A 22,133-nucleotide genomic window follows, 5' to 3' on the forward strand; every position below is an offset into this window, starting at 1 on the left:
CAAGACTGGCCAAAGGAGTCATTCTCTTTGAACTCTGGGGGTTTAAGAATGCCGAGCACCCAGTCTGCAGATTCCTCTGTTGACCCGTTGTGGTCAAAGATAGAAGGGTGGAAAGAGCTTCTTTTCTTTATAAATCCAGGAGCTTGACTTTGTCGATGAGTGCACAGAATCCAAGGAAAGGCATGTTGCTGTTGTTGTTGTATTAACAGCAACATCTTTCTGTTTATCCAGCACTTATTACCCAATTGTCTTGGACAGCTGACCCATCAGCAAGATCAACAAACATTACTGAACCCACTCTACATGCAAGACAGGAAGTGAGGAGTATGAGAGAGAGACAAAGATACCTAAGACATGAGGCTTTAATATGTAGGGAGCACAGACACATTTCTAGTTAAGTCTAAGGTAGATGATGATAAATGCCCCAACAGAGGTACAAGCACCATTCTGGGAACTCAAGGCAGGCTGGGGAGGAAATTGCAATGGGCTTAGGATGGATGGGGTAGTAGAAGGAATCATGTATGGGCTGGTCATTAAGGACAAGAAAAAAGAATGGCTGGGGCACGTGGGTGGCTCAGTTGGTTGGGCACCTACCTTTGGCTCAGGTCATGATCCCAGGGTCCTGGGATTGAGCCCCTGCTTCAGGCTCCCTGCTCAGCAGGGAGTCTGCTTGTCCCTATCCCTCTGCCCCTCCCCCCACTCATGCATGCACGTGCGCGTGCTCTCTCTCTCAAATAAATTAACAAAATCTTTAAAAAAAAAAAAGAAAGAAAAGCAAAATGGCATTCCAGTGATCTCTGCCCTCAGAGGGTCTGCTGAAGGAACAGGACTCTGTCATGTTATGGGCCAAACTATATCCCCCCAAAATTCATATGGTGAAGTCAAATTGTGTCCCTCAAGATTCATACACCGAGGGGCCTGGGTGGCTCAGTCATTAAGCGTCTGCCTTCTGCTCAGGTCATGATCCCAGTGTCCTGGGATCCAGCCCCGCATCAGGCTCCCTGCTCCGTGGGAAGCCTGCTTCTCCCTCTCCCACTCCCCCTGCTTTTGTTCCCTCTCTCACTATCTCTGTCAAATAAATAAATAAAATCTTAAAAAAAAAAAAAGATTCATATACCGAAGTCATAACCCCTAGTGCCTCAGCATGTGATTGGATGTGGAGATAGGGTCTTTAAAAAGGTAATTAAATTAAAATGAGATCATGAGATGGGTCTTAATGCACTGTGACTGGTATCCTCATACAAAGGGGGAATTCAGACACAGAGGTACACATAGAGGAAAGCTGATGGGAAGACAGCCTTCTCTAAGCCCAGGAGAGAAGCCTGGAATAGATCTCTCCCTCACAGCCCTCAGGAGGATCCAACTCTACCAACACCTCGATCAGACTTGACCCATGTCTAGCCTCCAGAACTGTGAGAAAAGAGATGTCTGTTGTTTAAACACCCCAGTCTGTGGTATTTGCTATGGTCGCCCAAGTACACGCCTACATTTTATGTGCTTCCCCCTGTCCCTGAACATCTCCCACCCTGGAGACTGCCCCCCAACCTCCCAGAGGGAAGTGGACCCCCTTGCCCTCCTCCCTCCCCAAAGTGGTCTCAGGGTTCTTGTTGATGAGACCCTATTAGTGTGCATGTGGCTCATTGCGCTTGATTCTAGAACCCCACACACTCTTCATGGTCTGTAGGCCGCAGTGGAATGTGATCCTGGCAAGCCTTCCCTCTTCATGAGAGCTAAAAGCCAAGTTGTACTATCTACTATTGTCTTAATACTTTCTATTTTATTAACCCCATTGTGGCTTGTCTGCCTGCCAAAGTACCAGGATTTCCTGCCTTTTTATCCCCCTGCCCCCTATCTTCAGAAGGAGATCATGCTAGCAGACAAATTTGTTCTACTTACAACTCTTTATGGAGCTTGAATGTGGAAAGGACAGAAATCTATGACTTACAAAGACAGTTAAGTGTGGCGCATCCATGTAGCTGCGTTGGGGGCAAATACTTTTGAAACAAGACTCTGGTTAAGGTTGCTGAGGCCTCTGCCATGAGTTCATTTTAAAAAGATAGTTCATTTTGTGCCCTCACTCACCTTATCCTGACAAGCACTAGCCTGACCAAACTTAGAGTATCAGAGTGAGGGCGCCTGGGTGGCTAAGTCGTTAAGCATCTGCCTTCAGCTCTGGTCATGATCCCAGGGTCCTGGGATCGAGCCCCACATCGCGCTCCCTGCTCGGCAGGAAGCCTGCTTCTCCCTCTCCCACTCCCCAGCTTGTGTTCCTGCTCTCGCTATCTCTCTCTCTGTCAAATAAATAAATAAAATCTTAAAAAAAAGAATATCAAAGTGAACACAGGCAACCGAATCAGAGATCCTGCCTTGTTCATTTGTTATCCCCAGTATCTCAGCACACACGCCTACCTAAACTAACCTCAGAGATCATCCACCTCTTTTTTTTTAAAGATTTTATTTATTTATTTGACAGAGAGAGACACAGCGAGAGAGGGAACACAAGCAGGGGGAGTGGGAGAGGGAGAAGCAGGCTTCCCGCCAAGCAGGGAGCCCGACGCGGGGCTCGATCCCAGGACCCTGGGATCATGACCTGAGCCGAAGGCAGACGCTTAACGACTGAGCCACCCAGGCGCCCCGATCATCCACCTCTTAAAGGAGATGAAACCCACAGAGAAGTGACCTGCCCAAGGTCACTCAGCTTCCAAACCCAGCCTCTTTCTGCAGCTAAGCGCTGTTCCCTGGGATTAGGAATCCAGAGACGTTGGACTTCATCCCAGCTCTGCAAATGACCTGAGAGGAGATCCTGGGCAAATTACATCTCATCTCTGGTCTCCCGGTTTCCCAAATGAACCATAAATGTCCCTTCTCTGTGTAGACTTCCTTGACTCCCTTGGGCAGAATTAGTTGCACCCATGATATACAATCCAGGATGGCCGTGTGGTGGTCTCCACAAGAACTGGCAACCTGCCCCCCACAAACACACCCACACACCCACCCCCAACAAACACACATTCCACTTCCTGTGGGTCCTCAAAAGAGTCCTGCCCCCAACTGGAGGATGAAGTGTCCACCAGCTGGGCCCAAGCCCACCCTTGGTACTCCCTGGGTCCCAGCAATACCTTCAAGGAGTCTATAACCACCTCAGATCTCATCTCCAGCTCCCTTTGCCAGAGAAGATCAAATTTTACAGTTAAAACCCAATTCCAATCTGGCAACATCTCAACTTTGTTCTTTTGAAACTAAAGGGGAGGAGGAGGCCTCAGACACTTGAGGGTTCTAAAAGTACCAATTTGGGAATTATGAGAAGTGTTCTGTGCAAATCAGTCATAAAATTTTAATTCACTTACTCAGAAAGTTCCCAAGAGACTCACAGCTGCGGCGCCTTGGCCTGGGGCCCATCGTTTGTGAGAACATGGTGCTGACAAGCCCAAGATCAAGGTTTCTTCCCTTTGTGCCAATCAGCTCGTCACAGAAGAAAGCCCTGAGCCACGGTCAGAGCCTGCATTCCCTCACTTGCCTCACCACGGCTTGCTCTCCTGTAATTTGCCTCAAGACAGAAGAGGGAGGATATATGGGCTTTTCCCCACCTGATGACAGGTGAGCTGAGCATCATCGTTTAAGCACAGCCCCAAGAGGGGCAGACTCAGGCACCCACACCTATTTTCAAACAGTTGAAAATAGAATTACCCTATGATCCAGCAATCACACTACTAGGTATTTACCCAAAGAATACAAAATTACAGATTCAAAGGGATACACGTACCTCAATGTTCACAGCAGTATTATCTACAAGAGCCAAATTACGGAAACAGCCCAAGTTTCCATCAACTGATGAATGGATAAAGCAGATGTGGTAGGTATGTATATAATGGAATATTACTCAGCCATAAAAAGGAATGAAATCCTGCAATTTGCAACAACATGGATGGGTCTAGAGAGTATAATGCTAAGCAAAATAAGTCAGTCAAAGACAAATACCATATGATTTCACTCCTATGTAGAATTTAAGAAACAAAACAAAGGGGGGGAATAAAGGGGAGGGAGAGGAGGCAAACCAAGAAACGGACTCTTAACTCTAGAGAACAAACTGATGGTTCCCAGAGGGGAGAGGGGTGGGGGAGATGGGGGACATAGGTGATGGAGACTAAGGCCTGCACTTGCTGTGAGGAGCCCCGGGTGATATATGGAAGTGCTGAATCCCTATTTGTACACCTGAAACTAATATTACACTGGACATTAACAAACCGGAATTTAAATTTAAAACAAACAAACCAAAGCGCATCCAGGGCATCTTATGGGAGGAGCGGGGTCTGAAAGTCAGCAAGCCTACACTCTGGTCGGCCTCTCCCACAGACAAAGGAAGGGATACTGGGGACAGTCACAGAGGCTTTCCAAGTATTCTGTGAAACATGGAAAACAATCCTGAGACTACCTACTGGGCTGTTTGAGAATTCAGTGAGTGACCGGATGGGAAAGCATTTGGAAAGGTGAGAGGCAGTGCTCACGTGGGAATTACCACATTTAAGGGAGTCGATTAAGGATATAACCTCAGGATCCAGCCTCCCACAGCAAGAAGCCGACCTGGTCCCTGGCCAACGCCTGCTCTCTGGAGCTAAGTAAGATCGAGATGGTTCTCTAACAAGGGTCTATGTCAGAGGGCTGAGGTGGGGGATTTCCCAGAAAGGACTGATTGTGAAACTCTTATATCTTCACCCCACTGGTCAATCTAAGAAGATGCCTGGCTTCATGGGGAGCTCGTGTTTTACTCCAGCTGCTTGCAAACTCTCCCCAGGTGTTACAAAGACGCTGCCAGATTTCCCACGGAACAGGCTATCATCACGGTCAGAGCCGATTTCATCGCCATCCCTGGAGGCCCCTTTTCTGGAGGGACTCGGAGAAGGGCTCACCTCCGCCTCCCGCTTGCAGGAAGTCTCCAACCAGGACTCTGAGAACATGGGGGTGATTGCATTAAGAGATGGCCCAGTAATGAGTCCCCCCCCCCCCCCCGCCCCCAGAGCTTAGTCTAAATGCAAAATCACTGCCTCGAGGGGAAAGATACTATCTCCAGAATCTACCTGCTTCCAGAAGCTACCCTTCACGTCGTTGTTGTAAGTAAGCCACCCTTTACCTCACGTCATCCTGAGTGGTCAGGGCTGGAGAGAGCCTCAGAGACTGTGGTCCAGGCCTTCTCATACAGATGGGGAAAATGGAGCCAAGAAAGAGAAGGGATGGAGCTGCCATCACCCACTGACCTTGTGGCAGGACTAAGATCAGACGGAGACCCCAGACCACCGGGCCCCTCAACCAGGAAGCTTCTTCAAACAGAAGCCACACCCCTCCCCCACTCAAAAACCTGTGTTCACAGAACAAAGCCCAAGCCATTGGCATGGCCTTCAAGGCCCCCACAGTCTAGTTCCTGCCAACTTTCTCAGCCTTCTCTCTCCTTCTGTGCCTGCCCCACCCCCAACCTATGTCCATGCTGCAGCCACACACTGGGTATCAAGAATAGGCAGGTGAGGGCACCTGGGTGGCTCAGTCGTTAAGGTCTGCCTTCGGCTCAGGTCATGATCCCAGGGTCCTGGGATCGAGCCCCACATCAGGCTCCCTGCTCGACAGGAAGCCTGCTTCTCCCTCTCCCACTCCCCCTGCTTGTGTTCCTGCTCTCGCTATCTCCCTCTCTGTCAAATAAATAAATAAAATCTTTAAAAAAAAAAAAAAAAAGAATAGGCAGGTGACCACTGGGCTCATGACCAAGGCCGTCCCTCACCAGTATTCCTGCCTCTATGTCTCTACCTACACTGTTTCCTCCACCCAGAAAGCCCTTTCCCATCTCCCACGTGAAAATCCTACCCAATCCTCCGAAGAGTCTCTTAAAGGGCATCACACCCATTCCCAGAGCAGAATTCCTATTCCTTGTGGGCACTCCTCCAGCACCTGGCAATACTGCGCCCACCACCTCTTGAACTTGGGCTCATGTAAAGATTCTCATGGGTTATGTACCTCCCTCCCCAACCCCCACTCACCTCCACTCAGCTGTGAGATCCTGAGGGCAGGGATGGAGTCTTACTCATCTTTACATCCCCTCTGAGCACTTGGCAGTGACTCACCCAGAGGAGTGCTCAGTGACTATCTGTTTCATCAAAGGAGTGCACAGATGGGCTACACCTGTCTTTACAGGCGACTTCTCTGACCCCCAGCCAGGGCCAGCGCAGCACGGCCAGCCTGCTTTTGATGGTGTCCCGTGACACTGGGCAATAATTAACTAGTATGTGTTGGGCTCCCTCTTTCCTAACCCACTGCCATCCCACCCCAACTCCTGGCCAGAGTGCGCACTCCCCAGGGCAGTGATGGTGCCTGATTGACCTTTGGTTGCCCAGCACGGATCCCAGCACATAGATGATACATGAATGAATAAAGTCCATTAATGATAAAACTAACCTATTTGGACCACTGAGACATAACAGATTTCCCTTGCTCATTTCAATCCTATACATACAATTCACCACGTAAGCTTTTCTGCTTGTTCAACAAATATTTATCAGGTGCTACAAATACAACAAGTTCCTGCTGGATAGAGAGTTGCTAAGTAAATAATCCCAAATGTCTAAGTATCGTAGTTATGGGGCATGAGCCAGAAGACACAGGACGGGATGCTGTGGTCACTGCTAAGTTTGCCCTGAGTTCATCACTCGCCCTAGTGGTCCCTGTCCCATCCTGCTTCATTGTGGTCACAGGGGCCCCGGTGGAGATGGCCACCCCTCACCCAGCTCAGATGCAGAAAACAGATGACTTGTCTTTCTCCCACTGGGAAGGAAGCAGAGTCGGGTTTTTTGTGTCTTTGCATTGCTTAATATAATCTCCCCCAAATTATTATCTCCTGCTTCCCATGGGAACTGTTGAAGATGCCAATTTCATACTGATTCCGGATGCAAAGTCTGCTCTGTCTGACCTCACTGATTCCTGGGGGATGTGTTGAGACCTGTGAAATATGTGAAAGCTCATAAATCAACTCTGGCTGGCGTTCTGCAAATGTCTTAGTTTGAGGGCAAGTCAGACAGCACGGACAAGTCCCCCGAGCCTCGCTGCTGCCCCAGCCCGGAACCGCCCACTGTCCCCTGGAGGCCGTGGATGCTGGCGGCCTGGGGCAGGGCCCAGCACTGGCTGTCCCCATCTCCCCTCTGGCCCAGCTCCGACGAGCCGGAGGGGAATGGGAGGTCAGTCCTTGACATCCAGTCTGATGTCTGAGGCCCTCCGGAGGGAAGGAATCCTGTGAATGTCCTCTCCCAGCCAGCCCCCAAGGAGATGGCCTCAAGACCCTTCCCCAAGCATGCTCCTTTGCTTCCAAGACAAACAGGAGCCTTGGGCTCAGGGGGTGTGCTTGAGTGAGTGATGAGAGGTTGAGTTAGGAAATGAGCGAGGGCTCCTTTCTCACTGCTTGGATTTAACAGTGCACACACTCCCCTTCCCTGCACTCATTCATTCGTTCATTTGTTCATTCGTTCATCCATTCATTCGACAATCATTTATTGAGAGCCCACTCTCCCAGATGCTGTGGATAAACAGTGGATGCTGGGGCCATGCCTACACCCAAGAAACCTTCCAGCCCCCACCAGACACCCCACCCACGGCCCCAAGCCCCAACCCCCACATCCTCAGGAGGGCACATGGGCACCTGCTGCCCTCTGCCACACACCTGGGGGCTGCCTGGAAGCTGTGAGCTTTCTGCCGCCAAGAAGGAGGGCAGCGGGCCTGCTGGGGAAGGTGGTCTGATGAGGGGTCGGCCCAGCCCACCAGCCCTGCCCCAGTCACAGCCTGCCTGCCAGTGTGGTTTGGAGTCCGCCTTTCTGCCCAGGCGTCCATGTGTCCAGGGAAGCCGGCAGCCAAAGAGAGAAGAGAACACACATACCCATGTCACTCCTCCTCAGAGCTCCCAGAGCTGAGAGCGCCCCAGAGAAAGGATCAAAGGCAGCCTGTCTGGCTGAGTGGGTCAGAGTGGAGAAGGGGAGACATATCACCAGTCACAGTCTGAAAGGCAGTCCCTCTCTGTCTCCCTCCCCTTCCACTCTCCCTCCCCAAACTTCCCCACCTGGGCTAAGCAGCCCCCTCTCCCCCCGTGTCTCCCCCTGTGACCGGGTAAGGATTGGTAAGATGGGCAGCCAACAAAGCCACTGTTCCTTCCTCGAGAGCAGAGGGTGAGGGAGGGACAGCAGTGACTGTTTAGGGGGTGTGCACCTGACTATGGGACACTCTGCATTCCTTTGCTAAGCTTCAAAACAACCCCACAAGATGCGTGTTATTATCCCATCCTGTAGACAGGACCTTCAAAGGGTATAACACCCTGAGCCGGGCAACTGTGCAAGGATAGAATTTGAACCCCAAATGTCTGAATCTACAGCCCATGCTCTTCCCCGCCCCCATTTTACTAACTCCCACTGCTCTTCGGCCTGATGACCTCTCCCTCCAGGTCCTTTGAAAATAAAGATCTCCTTTCTTTCCCTAACAGCGGGTATTATAACTTGAGCCTCTCAGACGATATTTACATGAGGCCGTTGTCAACAACATTAAATGTGATTACTAATGTATTGCTTTAATCACTTTTCTTGTACTCAACGCGCACACACTCTATAAAACGAATACTTCGCATTCCTATGCTATTTTGACTTCTTTATCTCATTTAATCCATTTCTGATAGCACAACAAAGAGCTCCCAAATCACTCTGTTTCTTGCATCATGCTGGGGCGAGGGCAGGAGCCACAGATGCCCTTGCGACACCAGGCACACAAGCAGATAAGAGCCGCGGAGAATATCTGCGGAAGCTGCCAACAAAAGTACAGAACCTATGCGAGTGGTGCCATTCTAGAGTTGGCCAGTGGTGTACTCGATCCCCTTCCATCAAAAGGACATTTGAAAAGAAATCTACCAGTAGCCTTGATGACAAAAGAGAAGACACAATCACCTTCTTCCATCTCAATGCACTTGGAAGCTTCACATCGCTATGGGAGCACCACAGGATGGACCTCCCACATGTTTAACACACACACGGCTACGGAGTCCGATCAGCCCTGGCCCCGACGGCTAACGGTGCCCTGCTGCCCTCCAGCAGGCCCTCTCCGGCGAGCTGTTCAGACACCCACCTTGGCCACAACCATCAAGAGCAGAGCTGAATCAACCCGCTGTTGAAAGTTCACACTTCCTCCAACCTCTTGCAACACCACTTGCTTGTCACACACAACCGGCTAATTCCACAATGGAACATAATTGAAAGAAACAGGACCAGACCAAGGAACATAAGGTGAGAGCCAAGAAAAATGTGTAGGTCATTGAGAAAATTGCCGTGCTAGGCACTGGGGACGTGCGTACATCACAAAGGCACCAAGGGCTGGGCGGGTCCCATAGTGGGTGCCCTCCCCGCCGCCCCCTGGTGTGGGGGCCAGTCGGTGCACCGCACCTCCTCGCCGCCGCAGGCCAGGGCCGGTTCCCAAAGGCAACTGCAGCTGTAGGTGGGAGGGACTTCCTTATGCACAGAGGACAGACCCAGTCCTGGCAGATGTCATTGAGCACGTGTGCTGGTTGAAACCCAGAAGTCGAGAAGGGCCACGTCACGGAGCAATCCGGATGAGAACACACGAACGGAAAATCCAGACTGTCTTCCTAAGGATTGGGAAGATTTAGAAAAGCAGAACGTTCTCGAATTGGAGGAGACCTGAGAGGTCATCTCCTCCAGGGAATTTAAGCCTTTGGTGTGCACGCCACAAACCTGTTCTACAGATAGAGGAAGCCCATGGACCCCTTCTCAGAAGAATGCTTTGAATTGCACGAAATTAAATTCACAGGGAGACCAATTATATTGAGAGGCAGTTAACAAAATATTTTTAAAATAGATCTGTGATGTAGGAATATATAGGCTTCTTCATCAGGGCAGTACATAACAAGATGGGACAGCAGCTTGCTATCGTGGACAATTCTGAAGTAGCGATTAGTGAGAATGATATTTCAAAATATGCCAAATACTTCAAGACACTTCAGAGGAACTGTTACAGCTGTAACGTGGTGTATTAATAGCTGTGTTTCTCCCGTTAATACTGCCCCAGGGACCGCTGAGGGTCATACATCTTATTGCCTCCAAAATGGACGACAAGGACAATTTTCACTAGAAGTTAATGGGAAAAAACGTGACGATGGAGCCCCTGAATTCTAGCTGCAGACCCCAAATTAAGACCCTTACTATCCTCCTATCCCCTCTTTTTGCAGAAAGGCCGAGTGACTTTCTTATGCCCCACAGCTAATAAATAGCAAATCTGTTCAGTTATTCTCAATGTCCTCTCTGGTCCCTTTCCCACTCGGTCTGCCTCACTTTAGGCTTTAAAAAAATTGGGGGGGGGCAGTGTTTTTGTTTTTAAACAAAAATAATACAGCCTTCTAATAGATTCAAACAATATGGGAATTACATTTTAAAAATTAAGTTTTAACATTTATTTTTTTTAAGTTTTTATTTATTTATTTTTTTAGTAATCTCTACCCCCAATGTGGGGCTCAAACTCATAACCTCGAGATCAAGAGTCACATGCTCTACGGAGCCAGCCAGGCCCCCTTAACGTTTCTTTAGATGCAGTTCTATCTAAGAATAGACAGATGGACTACAGCCTTGCTTGAAAAGTGTGGTTCTGGGACCAACAGCATCGTATCACTGGGGAGCTTGTGAGGAATTTGGAAGCTCAGGACCCCACCGCAGATCTGCTGAGGCAGAACATGCATTTTCCTGGGAGAAGAGCTGTCTTCATACTTGCTGGAGTCCCTTCTCTGCTGAGGTCTCCTTGGAGACCCCTCATACCAACCAGTGGCTAGAATCGAACCCTCAACCCTCCAAAAGTCATGCGCTATTAAACCTAATTCCAGGGGAAATAACAAACGCTAATAGAATAACAGGACTAAGGATTTGGAGCAGGAGAATTCATAACGGAATGATTGGACTTGAAATAATGAAAACAATAATTATAAGAACTAACCTGTTATTAGCCCTTACCACAAGCCAGCCTCCACGCCAGACCATTTATGTGCATACCTCATTTAATTCTTACAAATATCCTATGGAATTTGGTATGGTTCCCCCCTCTTTACAGATGGAAACACTGAGGTTCAGAGAGGCTACCTGTCCCAGCCAATGACTGGGAAAGACTTGAAGCAAGATGGGCTGCATGTGGACAAGCTCGCTGAGGCCCGGTTCACAAGGACGGCAGAAGCAAACCCAACTGTGGAGCCCCTGACTCAAGCCTGGTCCCATTTCCTCCCAGGCCTGCCTGGTCCCAGTGCCCTCAGCAGCCAAAGGAACCGAAGGAACCGAGTGGCCTGCGCTTCCTGCATTTTCCTTCTGGTCTCATCCCTGAGGATGTGGTTTCAAGTTACAGCCCAAGCCTTTATAAAAAATAGGGAGAAAAGCCCACAGGAGCCGCCTCATGGGGGGCTAAGTGAAGTTTCCAGGTGCTCCTGTCCTTGCCTTATCTGCTGGGAAGGAATGTCAGGTTGGAATGACTTCTCACTGCTTGTTTCACAGTTTAAATAAACCCAGGCTTTGCTGGCTTCTCGAAGCGGAATCTGACTGAAATCTCACGAGGGAAGGAACTGGGCAACATCCTGAAAAGTCTCCAAGGTGGGTGTGTACCATGCTCAGTTTTCGGTCATTTTAAAGGTTTTAAAGAATGAGGTTTTCAGTACATTCTCAGACGCTATGAATCTTTCTACAGGTTGTCATCGCAAGACCCTAGAGTCTTTCCTGATGAACAGTTTCCGTAGCGATACCCCATACAGACACTGGACAAGGTATTTTCCCACATTCTCTGTGAGTTAGACCTTGTTGTGCCCATTTCAGAGATGAGGACACTGAGACCCAAGGCTCACAGCCAGGAAGTGGCCAAACCAGGGTGAGAATCGAGGCCAGTCTGACGTCCAAGTTCCAGCCCTCTCCGCTGCAGAACACACAGCCTTCCCACCTCTGCCTTCTCTTCACCATCTCGGGGACCCATTACAGGCTACCTAGTATTTCAGCTGCTTCTTTTGTGTCTAATCTCCCTTCCTTGATGGTAACCTCTGGAGAGAGCCCCATGGCCATGCCCAGACACCCTGCCTCCTCGGTGCCCAGGCCATAGCCTGGCACCAACAGGTGCTCTGTTACCATTGGTTACACTCAACATTAGTTGAATAAAAACTGGCTGGTTTTCAGGAACAATAACTCAAGAGAAAGCCTCAGGCTAGCACCATCCATCTTCCAGAAAGATCCATATGTGTGCCTACCTGACTACTCAAGCGCTTTGATCAATGACAAATCCCCATGGGGCGCCTGGGTGGCTCAGATGTTTAAGCGTCTGCCTTCGGCCCAAGTCATGATCCCAGGGTCCTGGGATCGAACCCCGCATCGGGCTCCCTCCTCCGCAGGGAGCCTGCTTCTCCCCCTCCCTCTGCTTCTCCCCCTGCTCATGTTCTCTCTCTCTCTCTCTGTATCTCTGTGTCTCGAATGAATAAATAAATAAAAAAAAATGACAAATCCCCGGGCCAGAAAAGAGAATACTGGCATTGCTCATAATTTCACAAATGACCAGAAGAGCCCCTGAAGTCCCTGGGCTCTAGTAAAAGACTGCTTGCTCAACCGCAGAACATTCCATGAGCATCTGTCACCAGTGGAGTCCCTAAATTTGCCGCTAAGCCAAGTTGATCAGCAAAGCCAGAACTAAGAATGTCCACCCAGAGGGTGACAAAATGAGCCCCAAAGGGGATAAACACACATAAATAAGTGACATCCATATTCAGGGACCTTGGCCGAAGGTGCTGTTCTCCAAAGCAGTGTGCTATGGTAGGAAGGTTCCTGAGTGGGGGTTCAAACCATGGGTGCTCCAGCCCCTCAGCTCAGCTCCCCTTTTTCTGAGCCTTCAGCACCCACACTGTAAACCCCACAGCATCCTGCCTCTTCAAAGTCTTTTGGCCAGCTCAGACCCCTTGATATGTGCTTGATTTTACCTTTTATCTGCATCTTGGGTGCATCCAGGTAGGTAAGACTCCCCTGGAGCAGCCCTTTCCTCCTTGACGACTAAGCATGTCCATCTGGCCTTCCATCGCCAGAGAAGCTGGCCACCGATCTCCCAAGGGCCCAGGATCTGGAGGACACATCCTAACCAGCCATGAGTCCTACCGCCCTCATGAGGTAGCTGTAAGGCTGAGCACCCACAAGCCAAGATGCCAGTTTTCTTGATGACACAAAACTTTCTTGGCTCATGGGCTGCTACTCTTGGGTCACTATTCACTCCGTAAGTGTCCCGGGTGACCCCGATTTACATCTAGGGGTTGGGGGACTCAAACCTGAGGCCGAATTTTGTTCCAGAAGGAGCAGGGTCTAGTTGCCTCCAAAGCAGAACCCAAAACAGAGAAGGCGAGAAGGAAACTCAGGGGTACCGGGGACCTGTGCCCTGAGTCTGGCCCTGCCTGGTCTGCAGAGATGAGCCACAGTCTAATTTGGACACAAGGGAGGAAACTGCTTCTTTGAAACTGGGTATAAAACTCAGAAAAAGGAAGCCACGGTGAAAATATATGTCTTGTCTTGTCTTATAGTTCATGAGGAGAAAGCAGGGCAGAAAGAGGACAAAAGAGCAAGGGTGTTACCTATGAAGCAGTCTGCCAAAAAAAATTTAATTTGAATTGGATCAGGTCTCTAGATCTAACTATTACCAGTTTACAGAAAAACAGAAGGCATGAAGGAATATACTAAATACCACCCCAAAAACGTGATCAGCAAAATCCCAAATGTAAGGAATTCTACAGGACAAACAACTCCGCCTCATCCACAAGTACAGGCAAGAGAAACAAAAAAGATTAAGAGACTTGTCAACAAAATGCAATTTGTAGACCTTATTTGGATCTGATTCTAACAAACCAACAAGAAAAAAAAAAAAAAAGACATTTATGACATGATCAGGGACATTTGAACACCACCTGGATATTTAACGATAAATAGGAATTATTGTTGATTTCTGTAGGTTTGATAACGGTGTTGGGATTATTTTTTTTAAAGAATCTTTATCTCTTAGAGATACATCCTGAAGTATTTAAAGATAAAGTTATATGATGCCCGAGATTTGCTTTAATTAATCCACTGGGGGAGAGTAAAGTTGACAAGCAAGGCTTGGTCTGTGCTGATAATTATAGCAACTGAGTGATAAGTAGGTAGTGTTCATTATGTTCTCTGCTTTTGTCTAGGTTCAGAATTTTACAGGACAAAAATTTTAATTACCGAAAAAAAAAAAAAAGGCAAGAGAAGGCCCTCGTGTTTAATCAGGGCTCCAACACAGACTCTCTCAGAGGCTTTGAACAAAACCTTAAACTTGCCGAGCCTCATCCAGAGCCTGAATGGGTTCAAATCCTGACTCATCCTCATTCGCTTCGGCTGGATTTCCTAACCTCTCCAAATGGCTCGGGGGCCTTACCAGTATAATAGGAATAATGATAGTCCTACCACGCAGGGTTGTGGTGAGGAGTAAATGTGTTAATTCACATGTAAATATCCCCCCCCTCCCCACAAAGGGGAAGGGTTTGCTCTTCTTACCACTGCCTCATCACTCTTGTTTATTAGTTTCATCTTGATGGGGAGGAGGAGAAGACTCCTTTGGAGAAGCTGTCCTCCCTCCTAGGACACCCAAATTTCAGAAATGTTTCCCAGTTCTTCCCAATCACACACCGCTGGTTCCACACTTCCTCAAGCTCAGACCAGCATTCTCCTCCTCCAGGTGGTGAGAACCCTGTGCTCACCTCTTCCTCCTTTGTTAACAATGCCCCCTCCTGGTGCCTTCCCCCTCTTCGGCCATCTCTGCACCTAGCTTCCCTTTGCCTGTTCTCAAGCGCACCTCTTGCATCCTTGTTTCTGGAGGGAAGCAGACTCCCTTCCTGGTCCCTTCTCTTGCCCCTCCCCTGTGACGCCACCTCTTACAATGCCCAGAAGGACCTCTGTACATCAGGAAACCGTGGGGTGCAGGGAAGGGAAGTTAGAAAGAACTCAGGACTTATGAATGCATAATGCTGAACTTTTTGGAAATGGATGGGCCCGGTGCCAGGCCTCACTAGGGTTCCTTGATTCTATTCTTCTTACAAAAGGGCCATTATGAAGGCTCCGCATCTCCCGTGTGACAGGTTGGGAGCTGTAAAATTGCATGACGTCATGGGGACCAGGAGATGAATAGGTTTCCCAGCCCCATCCTTCTTCTCAAGGGCCCTGGGATCCTGGAAAGGAGTCTGTGGGAGGGAGGGGGCCACTTCAGGGAGCCGTGCAGCAGCTCCCAGCTGTTCCTCAAAGGAGCCTCTGGGATCACCCCAGACATCAGGCAGAGCACCCTGAGGCCCCCTCCGAAATCCTGGAGTACCCTGATGGGTTATCATACCCTCTTCCTCACTTCCAGTCTTGCACTCGGCGCATCCAGCCCCACAGGACATCCTGGAAGAGGAGCTCCACCCCAATCTCTCCCTTTTTTTTTTAAAGATTATTTATTTATTTGAGAGAGAGATTGAGAGCATGGGTGGGGAGGAGGGGCAGAGGGAGAGGGAGAAGCAGGCTCCCCACTGAGCAAGGAGCCCGATGTGGGCCTCCATCCCAGGACCCTGGGATCATGACTTGAGCCAAAGGCAGACGCTTAACCAACTGAGACACCCAGGCATCCCCCAATCTCTCCTTCTCTTCTCTTCTTCTTTCTTTTGGGGATCATTTTTTTTCTACCAGACAAGAGAGGTCATGTGGCCAAGTTAGGAAGGTAGATACTGGTAGTCAGTCCAGTGGCCTCCCATCCTAACCTCTGTCATCGCTAACTTGTTGGAGTCCATGCTCTCTTTCCTAGAAGATGAAGAAGCAGAAGTTCAACTGGTAAAGTCCCTTCCAGTTACGGCGGTCCTGCTGCGCATTTTAAGGAAGTACGCTACCTCCTCCACCAAACCGCGTCCGTGGCTTGACTGGGCCCCACACTCTTTGCCTCTGCCCACTCATCTATATTCAGAGTGACCATCAACCAGCTCTCCCCTCCCTCCCCACCCCTCCTTCTCCCTCTCTCTCTTCCTTCCTCCCTCCCCCACCCCTCTCCCACACATACACACCCCATGTCCCTTGCGACCAGTAGGAATGGAGAAGTTTGGGTCCAGGTGCATCCAATTTCCCCTTGCAGCTCTGAAGGACACTTGTTTGCATACTATTTCCATGTATCCAGATGGAAATGCACACTCATTTGCATGAGCATATACAAGACATTACGAAATAACCAACCCAAGCCTCTCTAACAGCTCAATACTTCAGAGCCCTGAAATGGGACCAACAAAGATCTCACTAGGTACACCAGTGGTCTCCAGAACTTTTGAGGTATAGGAAGGAAGTATCAGAACTTCAAAGCACATTTATTTTTATCACATCTTCTAAAATGTTCTAGCTTTGAATGTATGTGTTACACTCCTCAAACCATATTACTATAACAGAATATGTATGTAATTTATAAATATGTATATCAGGGGCTCCAGGCTCAAAAAGATCTTGGATATGGGGTACATGATCAAAAAAGTCTGGAGCCATCATCACTCTAGACCATCTGCCAAAGCTGGAAACAGTCACAAACGGTTTTGGTCCAACCATCAAAGCAACCAAGGAAGGATCCCAGGTAACCCTCCGCCAAGGCCACACTGGCCAACAGACACCAAAGCTCACTAGGGCACCGGTCAAACCACTTGCCAACCCCCTTGGGGCCTCGTGCCACGTGGGGTCTCCTTCCTCCCAGAGGTCTACTCTTGCTGTGCGTTCCCATCAGTGAGGCTCATTTTAGCCAAAAGAACATTGGCACCCACCCAAGGAACCCACTCTCTTTCCAGAACGGTTGGCCGTGGCCTTCAAGACTTCTTTTATTTCAAGAATATACATTCCATTCAAGGGTGAGGAGTGTTGAAGAGAAAGTGCTGGTCCTTTCTAGATCTTCTCTCTGGGATTCACTAAGTTAAACCAGATGCATTTATTATTGAATGGAAAAAATATAAGCTCAGTCTTTAAATAGATAGATGATAGAGAGACAGACAGATGAAAATAAAGAAAAAACAAATCGGCTTTCTGGGGGCGCCTGAATGGCTCAGTCGGTTAAGCATCTGCCTTCGGCTCAGGTCATGATCCCAGGGTCCTGGGATCGAGCCTCGCATCGGGCTCCCTGCTCTGCGGGAAGCCTGCTTCTCCCTCTCCCATCCCCCTACTTGTGTTCCCTCTCTCGCTGTGTCTCTCTCTGTCAAATAAATAAATAAAATCTTTAAAAAAACAAAAACAAAAAAAACAATCGGCTTTCTGGATGAGAACCATGATGTGACAGCAATCTAAGCTACTCTTGGGTGGGAGGGTTCTCGGGGACACAGGCCACTAAGCGGGAAGGAACTCTGTAGAAAGTAAGTCATTGCTTCACGGGTCAGGACTTCATCGTTGCCGGATTAAGACTTCCCCAGAGCACAGAAGCCTGAGACTCTGGGCTACTCACCCACACACTGGTTGCTTTCATCCATCTGATATCCAAAGCGGCAGATGAGAGGCCTCGAAATCGTGGGGTAGTTTGGAGCTGAGAGCGGTGGGGCCGCTGCAGGGTACGGACCTGAGTAGGGGTTCGAGTAGGGATTCGAGTAAGGCCCTCGGTACACTGGGTTTGTTCGGGGGATGCATAAATACCCGCCGTTTTGGTTAACACACATCATGTCTCCTCGGCAGGCCTCCGGGATGGTCCGGCATTCGTCAATATCTGGAAACCACAGAAAGGATGAGGGTTAGCGGCTCCCTGGCCACGCCGTGCACGGTGCCTACTTCAGCCAAGGATCCCAAGGCAGTCGGTACCAACATCTGCGCCCAAACACGGAGGGCAGTCCCTGGCTCATCGCTGCAGGGACGCTCAAACGCCGGCTAAACTGAATCCCATTGACCAGCGTCGCCCAAACATCAGCCATCAGAGACCCCATCACAGCGTGAGCGGTAGCCGCAAACCCCGTATTATCACCCACATGTGAAACCCAAGGAAACACTGCCAATTTACGTAAACAGAAAGTACCAGTAAAAATGAATGTTTAAATACGGAAATAGAGCATTCATCCGTGAGTGTACCATCTAAAAACATCCCAGGTGCTCCCATGTACCCATATGACCCTCGGGAAACACTGGGATGGACCTCATAATTATTCCCACTTCTCCTCCAAATAACAGCTGGGCAGGGGAGAGAGAGAGTCCCTTGCATCAAGGAAGACAAGGCCTGGCTGAGAGCTAGTTACTTGTGAAGAAAGTGGAGGCTTACTGGCAAGTCAGCTCACCCGGTGCCAGCAAACAGGCCCGTGTCCAGCCAGGCTGGTGTTCTGCTTGTTAGGCCTGGAGCGGGGGAGCTAGGTTCCCTAGAAAATCGGCCTTGCAAGGAGTGGGGGCAGGGGATGCCTGAACTCTGGCTCCAGCATGAGCAGCCCACTGCCTGAGCCCACGCGCTGGGCCCTCTCACCAGCCTTGGGGTCACTCCACGGGGGACAGGAGGCTGGGGGAGACATGCTCACCCCAGCCAGCTCATCCGAGACACGCGCACCAACTCCCAGCTCAGGAAAGGGAAACGTTGAGGCTCAGATGCCCCGTTCTCTAGTGGTAAGCCTGAGACCCTCTGGAAGTCTGGTGGGACAGAAAACAACGGTTGCCACCCTCTCATCTCCTGGCCCATCCTCGTCCCCCAGCACTTCAAATCTAAGTGCCAGCCTAGACTGTCCATGGCAGGGTTTTGTTCCTTAGCACTCGTCACTTTTTGGAACCATCTCTCTCCCCTCTGGTTCTTAGCTGATGTGAGCTCTGGGAAGATACATGATCTGGCTTCGATCAAATATAATCAAAAAGCTAAATACATCCCCGAGGTGGGAGCAAGTGGGGCTGCCTTATTATCTTTTTATATATGCTGTGCTCCATCCACAACAAACTATTCTATACTCTGAACGTCCTTTCCATCCCTGGTCTTTGCTTCTGTGGTTCCTTCCACCAGGAATGCCATTTCTCAGGATCCTACTCATCCTTCAATGCCCAATTCAAATGTGGCCTCCATGAAGACTTTCTTTATTGACACTCCGTCTAGGTCTACCTCTTCCACTAGATGACGTACTAGGAGAATAGCCCCCAGAGGTCAGTCCTGATCCTCGGAACCTGGGACTGCATCAGGTTACCTGGCGAAGGAGAATGAAAGGAATTAAAGCTGCTAACCAGGTGACCTTGAGATGGGGGGGTAGGAGATTACCTGGGTGGACCCAGTGTAATGACCTAAGTCCTTAAAAGCAGAAGAAGAAGAGGCAAGAAGGGCTGGTCAGAGAGATGTGACAATGGAAAAAGAAGAGATCCAGAGCCCATGAGGGACTTAACTCACAGTGGTGACTCTGAAGATGGTGGGGGGGGGCTGGGGGGAACCATGAGGCAAGGAATGAGGAGGCCTCTAGAAACCAGGAAAGGCCCTCTACTGACAGCCAGCAAGGACTCAGGACCTTCAGTCCTGCCACCGCAGGAAACGGGATTCTGTGGGAACATAAATTGGTCCCGCCACTAGAGAAAATGGTATGAAGGTCGTCAAAAAATTACAAATAGAACTACCCTATGATCAAGCAATCCCAGTTCTGGGTATTTATCCAAAGGAAATGAAAACAGAATCTCAAAGAGATGTCTGCACTCCCCTGTTCACTGCAGGATCGTTCACAATAGCCAAGACGTGGAAACCACCTAAGTGTCCGTCAGCAGATGAATGGATAAAGACGTGTTTATATCAGGATACACACACACACACACACACACAATGTTTGTACACACATACTCAATGGAATATTATTCATCCAAGAGAAGGAAGGAAATCCTGCCATTTCCAACACCATGGATGGACGTTATGCTAAATGAGATAAGTCACAGAAGAGCAAATACTGTATGATCTCCCTTATATGTGCAATCAAAAAAGCCAAACTCATAAAAATCGTGAGTGAAATGGTGGTTGACAAGGGCTGGGGACTGGGAGAGGCTGGTGAAGGGCACAAACTTGCAGTTATAAGTCAAATAAGTGCTGGGGAGCTCATGGGCCTCATGGTGAGGATAGGTAACAGCATTGTACTAGAGACCTGAAAACTGCTAGGAGAGTAGATCTTAAATGTTCTCACCGTAGGAAAAGAAATGTAACTATGTGATGTGAGGGCGGTGTTAGCAAGGCTCTGGTGAAGATCATATTGCGATATGTACGAGGATCAAATCAGTAAGTTCGTGCACCTTAAACTCACACAATGTTATGCATCAATCATATCTCAATTTTTCTAAAAAAGAAAGTGAATTTGGGGCGCCTGGGTGGCTCAGGCGTTGGGCGTCTGCCTTCGGCTCGGGTCATGGTCCCGGGGTCCTGGGATCGAGCCCCGCATCGGGCTCCCTGCTCGGCTGGAAGCCTGCTTCTCCCTCTCCCACTTCCCCTGCTTGTGTTCCCTCTCTCGCTGTGTCTCTCTCTGTTCTATAAATAAATAAATAAAATCTTTAAAAAAAAAAAAAAGAAAGAAAGAAAGTGAATTCTGCCAATAATACCCATGAGCAAGGATTCTCCCCTAGAGCTTCCAGAAAGAAACAAAGCATTGCTGGCACCTTGATGTTAGCCTGGGAAACCCCTAAAGAGCTTCTGACCTACAAATAATTATAGATAATGATCTATAGATAACTTCTAAGCTGAGCCGTGAGGTACATTTTTGTTGTTTAAACCACGAAGTGTGTGGCAATTTGTTATAGCGCCATCAGAAACTAATACAGACGGAGAGCCCCTTGGGGACATGGATCAATCCTTGATCATTTTTGCCCCCTCATGGGGCTGGCCACAGAGCAGGAAATTGATAACGGGCATTATCGACTTCAGACATTCTGTGGCACTGTTTTCTTCCATAATCCAGGCCAATACAGATGTGATAATATCGAGCAGCAGCTGGGAAAGAAACGGCCCCACCATCGGTCTGTCACGGAAGGCCCCCCACCCAGTGCAGGATCCTCGGTGGCCTCGTACCTAAACACTGTCCTGACGAGCGGTCCAGATCGAAGCCGTTAGTACATTGTTGCTGCAGGGAAGGAGAGAGGAGAAAGAGGTGAGGTCGTGTTCCTTACTTTTATTTATTTATTTTTTTACTATAAAAGTATTATAAGGACATCACAGAAAGTTCGGGAAATGAAGTAAAGAAAAAAAAGCATCCATAATACCAACACCTGTATTATAAGGCCTATTTGCCCCCCTTCTTTTTAGTATTTTCTTATAATCATTTTACACTTAGCATTATGCTTTAAACTCCCCCACACCATTGCTTCAAAACCCCCAATATCTGCAGATTTGGGGCTGTTTCCTGCTCTGCTTATGAAAAGCAGGAATAATCACCTCTGATCCGCACGATGATGAGGCACATCCTGTGTTCTTCTCTTTCTGGGACTGGATATGACTGCTTGCAAGGGCAATCACTCTCTTGCTCTGGGTGCTATTTGACCTCCCCTTCTCAGGGCCCCCTGTGAGTGCCCTGCCCCCTGTGAAGTCCCCTAACCCAACCCTCTAACCTAAAAAGCTACACAGCGATGCAGCCCGTTTTGTAAGAAAAGTAGTATCGGGGAAATCCCCCTATTTCAGTCTCCCCGAGACAATTACACAAAGACGCTTCTAGAAATGGACAGGTCTCAACAGTCTCCGAAGGTTGTGGTCTTCACGTGTAACCTGTGTTTACAACTTTACGGCCTTAGAAAAATGTCATGGGGGCCAAAAGTCCATGGGCCTCTGGGGAAGACCCTGAAGACGGATATTTTATAGGAATAGGCGGAGAAGGAATGTTTGACTTTGGGAACCCCATCCTTGGCCTTCTCTGCGCCTTCCAGGGTTTGGCTTCCCCACGCTGTGGGCTGGTTTTCGGAGAGGATGGATTCAGCCTGCATTCATGGAAGTGGGCTCAGGAGTCTTAGGGCCTTGGGGCAAAGGAAAGGGAGCAATGAGCCAGGAGGCGGTGCCATTAAGCTCGGGACACTAGGAGACTGGAGTTCAGGCCTGGCTAACCAACTAAGTCCAGGGAGGGTTCTAGTCCACCAGCTTGCCTGGCTTCAACT

The 22,133-nt window shown here is 49.1% G+C and overlaps 1 protein-coding gene across 4 annotated transcripts in view; it reads right to left on the bottom strand.

Annotated features, from left to right (window-relative positions):
- FBLN5 (fibulin 5) overlaps positions 1-22,133 on the bottom strand; it is a 75,828-nt gene that overhangs the window by 48,193 nt on the left and 5,502 nt on the right. For all 4 annotated transcript variants that reach the window (XM_036097507.2, XM_078054116.1, XM_078054115.1 and 1 more), the window contains exons 3-4: positions 21,061-21,112; positions 17,524-17,778 (exon numbers count right to left, since the gene is read on the bottom strand). In XM_036097507.2, coding sequence (XP_035953400.1) covers positions 17,524-17,778; positions 21,061-21,112 — 307 coding nt within the window. The remainder of the gene's footprint in view (positions 1-17,523; positions 17,779-21,060; positions 21,113-22,133) is intronic.

Source organism: Halichoerus grypus, chromosome 8 (genome assembly GCF_964656455.1).
Source record: "Halichoerus grypus chromosome 8, mHalGry1.hap1.1, whole genome shotgun sequence".
Taxonomy (NCBI): Eukaryota; Metazoa; Chordata; class Mammalia; order Carnivora; family Phocidae; genus Halichoerus; species Halichoerus grypus.